Source organism: Patella vulgata, chromosome 5 (assembly GCF_932274485.2).
Source record: "Patella vulgata chromosome 5, xgPatVulg1.2, whole genome shotgun sequence".
Classification (NCBI taxonomy): Eukaryota; Metazoa; Mollusca; class Gastropoda; family Patellidae; genus Patella; species Patella vulgata.
The window spans coordinates 66,344,081-66,350,410 of record NC_065883.2 but is presented as its reverse complement, the minus strand read 5'-3'; the positions used below and the strand labels follow the sequence as shown (position 1 = coordinate 66,350,410).

General features: G+C 34.0%; 1 protein-coding gene across 1 annotated transcript; it reads right to left on the bottom strand.

Annotated features, from left to right (window-relative positions):
• Window positions 1–2,605: 2,605 nt before the first annotated feature.
• Window positions 2,606–5,668, bottom strand: LOC130012975 (uncharacterized). Its single transcript, XM_056101249.1, has 2 exons — window positions 4,360–5,668; window positions 2,606–4,202 (listed from the first exon to the last, which is right to left on the bottom strand). The coding sequence occupies exons 1-2, from the start codon at window positions 5,456–5,458 to the stop codon at window positions 3,913–3,915; spliced, it is 1,389 nt and encodes a 462-aa protein (XP_055957224.1). The 5' UTR covers window positions 5,459–5,668; the 3' UTR covers window positions 2,606–3,912.
• Window positions 5,669–6,330: the final 662 nt, after the last annotated feature.

The window sequence follows — 6,330 nt, the reverse complement described above, 5'->3', positions numbered from 1 at the left end:
AGGAAGACCAGAGGTAATGTTTCAATTAAAACCAACAATGAAGACGATAAAGGGAACAGTTACAGTGAAGAAGATGAAGAACCTGTGTATCTTGTGGTTGAGACAGACTTCCTGCCTCAGGCTAGCTCCACAGCTGATGACACAGGAAGGGAAGATGTTATCGTTCCGGAGCTTGAAGAAGTCCTTCAAGATGGTGTAGAAGAGGGCCAAGTGACACCAGTTTCCGGTGATGATCCATCAGTTGAAGAACCACTGCCACCGTTAGTTATACCATCTGTTCCTGAATCACGTAGGTCTACGAGACAACGAAAACCACCAAGTTGGCAGGCTGAATATGTGCTGGCGCATCAACAGCAGCTTGTTACAGATTTTCAAAGACGTGCGGAGCTGGCAAGATCGTTACTTCCAGCTGACTTCATGTCTTTGCCACCAGACAGACTACGTATAGTTTTAGAGATGTTACCAACACTGTGCCAGAGAATTTTTCCAGAAATATTTCCGAAATAGTTATAAGTTTTATTTTGATTAATGTTGAGGACAACATTTTTAGTTAGCAGGGGAGTATCAATCTGAGACTAGATTAGTACTATAACATACTTGGTGACGAACTTTACCTTTATATGTATGAAACCTACCCTAGATTTGATAGCAATGCCTAATTTTGTATATAAGAAATCTAGACTGGACTTGATATAAGAACCAACCTGGCGCCTATGTATTTAGGATACCGGGGATAGATTTAATATAAATGATCTGGTAAAGCTGTCTATATTTGTATATACATGTACAAACCTTACCGTTGTCTGGCGATTTGTATATTTATATGAAACACAGGAGAAATTGGATATTATAAATTATCTGTTAACAATACCTAAATTAATATATATGAAAATAACCCTAGATTCGATATAACTTACATGATAAAAATACCTATATTTGTATATATCACACCTAAAGAGGTTTTGATATCATAACCTATCTGGTAATAATGACTAACTATCAGTAAATAGATTCGATATTGTAACTTATGTGACAGAGTGATATTTTTAATATATATAGTTGGTTTTTAGTCATTTTAATCTGCACTTAATATAAACTAATAGTGGTTGTACTATCCCTTTAAACCTATTCTATACTATCCACTCTGTACCTGGTCTGTAGTGAGTTCCACTCACCATATCTTCAACTTTAACCTTTCCTATTTGTCTAGTGAGTTGTCGTATGAAAGTTTCCTTGGAGACATTCGTCCTATAGTTTTTATATGCAAAGGAAGACACTTTTCCTCTCCTTAGTTATATAAAGGTTGTTAACTGGTATTGCGTATTTATTAGTATACAAGTGTTGCTAGATGTAAATATTGAAGCTTCTTCAATAGTGGTTTGACAGTTTATTTATCAGGTATGTTTATAATTATATCTATGGAATTAGTCTTTGTTTTAAAGTGGCAGCCATGTTGAATTTCTTTAAAGTATAAGTTGATAGTTTGAAATGGGGAAAGATTACATCATTATATAGTTAAAACATTATTTAAAGTATTTAACTTTAGATATACACTTACAGTCATTTACATCACATTTATATTTCATTTACAGTGTTCCAACGTTTAAAGGTATTTCACCTTTATACCAATTGGTAGTAATTATAAAACCCCTCTTTAGGGTAAGCAATATTAGTTTTATTCTCAAGATCTAATTATTAGTATTAATTAGTATTATTATTATTTACGCTGCGATAATAAGTATATTTCATACTTTTACGAGTATATCTGTATTTCATAGTTTAAGTCACTTAAGAGAAGAGTTACATGTATATTATACATATGATTTTATATTATCGTTATTATTACTTTTAAACCATGCTTTAATACTGTTTTTTATGCATTGTATTTATTATATTACTTGTATATTTGCAGGGTTTCTTTTTATAGTTAATAAAGAATTTTCAAGGAATGAACCCTTGTGTGTGGTCATTTTAGCCCCGGCATTTGACCCCCTTCAACACATACCTGGCAAAAATGTGTGTACATCAAACCTATTATGTAATTATTATTATAACTTACCTATAGTAAGGATGCTTATCTTTGCGCATATGAAACCTGGCCCGGTTTGATAATATAACCTGCCTGGTAACATTGACTAACCTTGAGTAAATATATATGAAATTATATAATATACATGGTAAGAATACCTACACTTGGGTAGATCAAACCTGTTATTGAATTGATATTATAATGTACCTGGTAATAATAATTATCTGAACACAAAATGCCCTAGCATAATTTTAATTATTTTGGTAGCGAAACTTACCTTTTTTTTTACAGGTAATCAATTAGATAACTTTAATTCGATCACCAAATCTACTACATAAAAAGTTGAATTTCGATAATAATATAATCAACGGTAAAACATTAGAGCCCATACAATAGTATCTTGCAAAACAGCAGTAAGATGTCAAATTTAGTATTTTCTTCAAATTTATTTATTCATTTTAAATGGTTCTTCTTTATTGACTGGTATGAAATAATTATCTTATGTAAAAACATTAATCAAGTAGCAACTGCAACAATGACAAATTATATATTACAATTTATTTTAATACATCCAAGTTTAACTCTCTATAACAATGACAATCACATAAAAAATTGTATCTATTAACATTCGCGGCCTCAGGGATAAAATTAAAAGAAGAAAATTTTTCATTTGGTTAAAAGACAAAGCCTTTGATATTATACTGGTTCAAGAAACTCACAGTACATTAGGTGACGAAAAGCTGTGGACCGATGAATGGGGAGGTACAATCATTTATGCGCATGGCAAGAGTAACTCGGCGGGCACCGCCATCCTTTGTGGTTCAAATTTAACGAACATTGACTTCATTGGGCATAATAATGACAAAAATGGTTACTATAATATAGCACGATTTAGCATAGAAGACAAATCATACACAATTGCAAATACATACAGTCCAATAAATGACAGAGATCAAAATGAATATTTCCAAATTTTACAGAACGAAATAAAACAAATAGTTAATAATAAAATTACAACCGTTCTCATCGGAGGAGATTTTAATAACATTCTAGATAAAGAATACGACCGAATGGGTGGAAATTATCGAATTAAAAAGAAAGGGCAGAACCAAATTTTCAAAATCATGAATAACGTTGATCTTATTGATATATTCAGAAACCTTAACCCTCTCGTCAAACAGTTTACGTGGAAACAAAAACGACCCACAATTCACAGCCGAATAGACTTTTGGCTAGTCTCTGAATCTACGATAAATAACATAAAGTCTTCAACAATCATTCCATGTACCTTTAGTGATCATTCTGCAATACAGATATGTCTAAATTTTTGCAAACATAAAGGGGGCCAAAACCTTTGGAGGTTTAATTCTACCCTTATAACAGATAAAATTTATCAGGCATTAATTTTTTCTGAACTAAAAGTATGGAAACAGGAATATTTTAATCCCTCCGATAAGCGTGGACTATGGGACTATGTAAAGTATAAAATCAAACTATGCACGATTAAGTATACAAAACAAAAACAAAAGGTTCGACGAAATTTAAAGGCAGATATTATACAACAATTTGAAAACCTTGATACAAAATTAATAGAAAACGAAGAGTATATGACAGAGTACAATGATGTCAAACACAAATTAAATTCAATTAGACCATAACTTCTTTGATCTTCGGCGTGGTATAACCAACTGAAATGTTAGTTATACCATGACTGGGACTACTTTCTTCGCCCCCTCCCACCTCCTGTCCCAACAAATTCAAATCTAAAGCAGCAATTTTTAATGGCCAAAAATGGCCAAATCGCAATATTAATGCCTTGCTCTAATTTTGATTGAAAGAAATACAACACAATTTCAGTACATTTTTCTTTTTTTAATGTCACATTAACAATTTATATTTAATGAAATATGTACACTCCTCCGTCGTTTACCATCCGAAGTGGTATCTGGATCGTCAGACAGCGGTCGTTTAGATGACTGGACAGTAGTAGACGATGAACTCTGGCCTTGGATCACACTACTAACAAAGGCCTCTTGTGCGGTGTTCGATCGCTTGTATGCGCGTATAGCGTTACTTCTATGTCCTGTGGTCTTTGCTATGAGCTGTTCATCCACACCAGATCTAAACAGGCGAGTCGCACAAGTAGCTCTCAAGGAATGATTAGTGAAGAATCCTGAAAATATAAAAGGTTTCAAATTCATCAATAGTCGTATAGATTCAGAACATATTGTGCGATTCAAATATCGTGGGATAGTATTCTGGTTACTAAAGTCGATCGAGAGAAGGGGGGGGGGTCTATGACAGTATTCTTTCAATTAAGTTATAATTACCTTTAAATCCAGCCGCTTCACATAACCTTGTGACGGTGTTCGCCAGTGTATTCCGGCCAACAGGTGCTGCTGCATACCACATCTTTTCTGTTGGTTTAATCAATGGTCGCAGATATACCATAGACATAGCATGTTCAGGTCTCAAACTCAAGTATTGCTGATACAGCTTCACTATGAATCTTTTAGGGTCGTCACTTCCATATGCCGTCACACACTTGGGATTCACTCTAAATTCTTTCAGTCCACGCTGATTAGTTTTGCTAATTTTCTCTGTATATCTTAGATAAGGTGCCTGTTCATTTTCGCCTATGCATAACTGATCCAAAGTTAAATTACGATGCTCACCACCACTCCGCAAAGCAAAGTTTAATCCAAAAAGATACACAATCGTGTCCAGCAAAGTTTGTGGATTCGAATTTCCTAAAATACCTTGTTTCCACATGATATTTTCTTCATCAATAGAAATTACATCAGCTTGTTTCGTCAATAATCCATTCCCTTTACTGGCACCAATTTTCATAGAGTTGTCGAGAGTATTCCTGAGCTCATTAAAAATCGGATCTGATAACAGTTTAACTGGGCGGCCAATGTTATTCAAGTGCATTTGAATGAGCAAAACCAGTTGGCGTAACGTTTTAGGTGGGTATTCATTGCCATCAGCTTTCCTGGTTTCGACAATAAACCTACTCAAACAATAACTTAGTTCATCATCGTTTAAAAAGTCTAATTCACGTGTTATGAAACTCAGTTGATGACCAGATGTATCTCCTTGTCGGATTTTGTCATTTCTAGCCTTTCTCCAGCTTTCAAAGAGTCGACATGCCCATGATATTGTCTTTTCAGTTGTTCCCGGAATAATTTTCTTCGTCAAAGATGACATCGCATCGTCGGTTATAGGTGATGCGAACCGGGTGTCTACCTCAGCTGGTTTAATTTCCACAGTTTCATCATTATCACTGCTTATATCGCTGTAGATAGGTTTAATCTTTTCATCATTGAAATACATGTTAAAATTGTCCTCTTGTGTTAATAAAGTGTCCGAATACTCCTGGTTAATTACACTTTGAGAAGACACGGGAAAATCGTCGTCACTATCCATTATAAAAAGACACAGAACTGCAGCAAGAAGGAAACCTCTTCTCAAACTGATACACACGAATCTAAGCTCCTATTATACATGCGTACTAACTACTGATCAATGTACTTATTCTTCTTTTAAGTTATGCTCACATTGAATAATCAACGAAAACATGTTCAATAAACATTACTCAGTTGTTAACATAACTTGGCCATAAATAGTGACGTGACGTGACAACAAGTTACACGTGCTGAAATGTCATGTAGGTCATGTAACATACCAATAATCGTCCACAAAAGAAATAGTTCTATGTACAAATCTAAATTAATAAGTTTAAAAGAATATTTTTTTAAACATACGTAGTATATCATAACTGGTTATGGTCTAAACAGGTTAGATTACTCGGTTTCCGTGGTTTAATCGTTTAAAGTGTTAGTTAAACCACGAAGCGCTACCACTCAGCGCTACGCGCTTCGTGGTTTAACTAACACTTTAAACGATTAAACCACGGAACCTCGTAATCTAACCTATACTTTACAACCATGAAGCAGAAGGGTCAATACTTAGGTCAAAATTACAGTACTATACTGAAGGTGACAAAAACACGCAGTTCTTTTTAAATTTAGAAAAACAGACACAGATCTCTACGACAATAAACAGATTGAAATTTAACGATGAATTTATTCAAAATATTAATCAAATAATGGGCGAAATAGAAATATATTACAACAATTTATATTCAGAAAAGGTAACAAAACTATGCGGCATCGAAAAATTTATTGATAAAACTAATCTCTCTCTGCCACAACTTGGGGATTATGAAGCAGACTGTCTCGAGCACAAGCTAGATGACCAAGAGTGTCAAAAGGCGATTAACTCGTTTAAAAATGGAA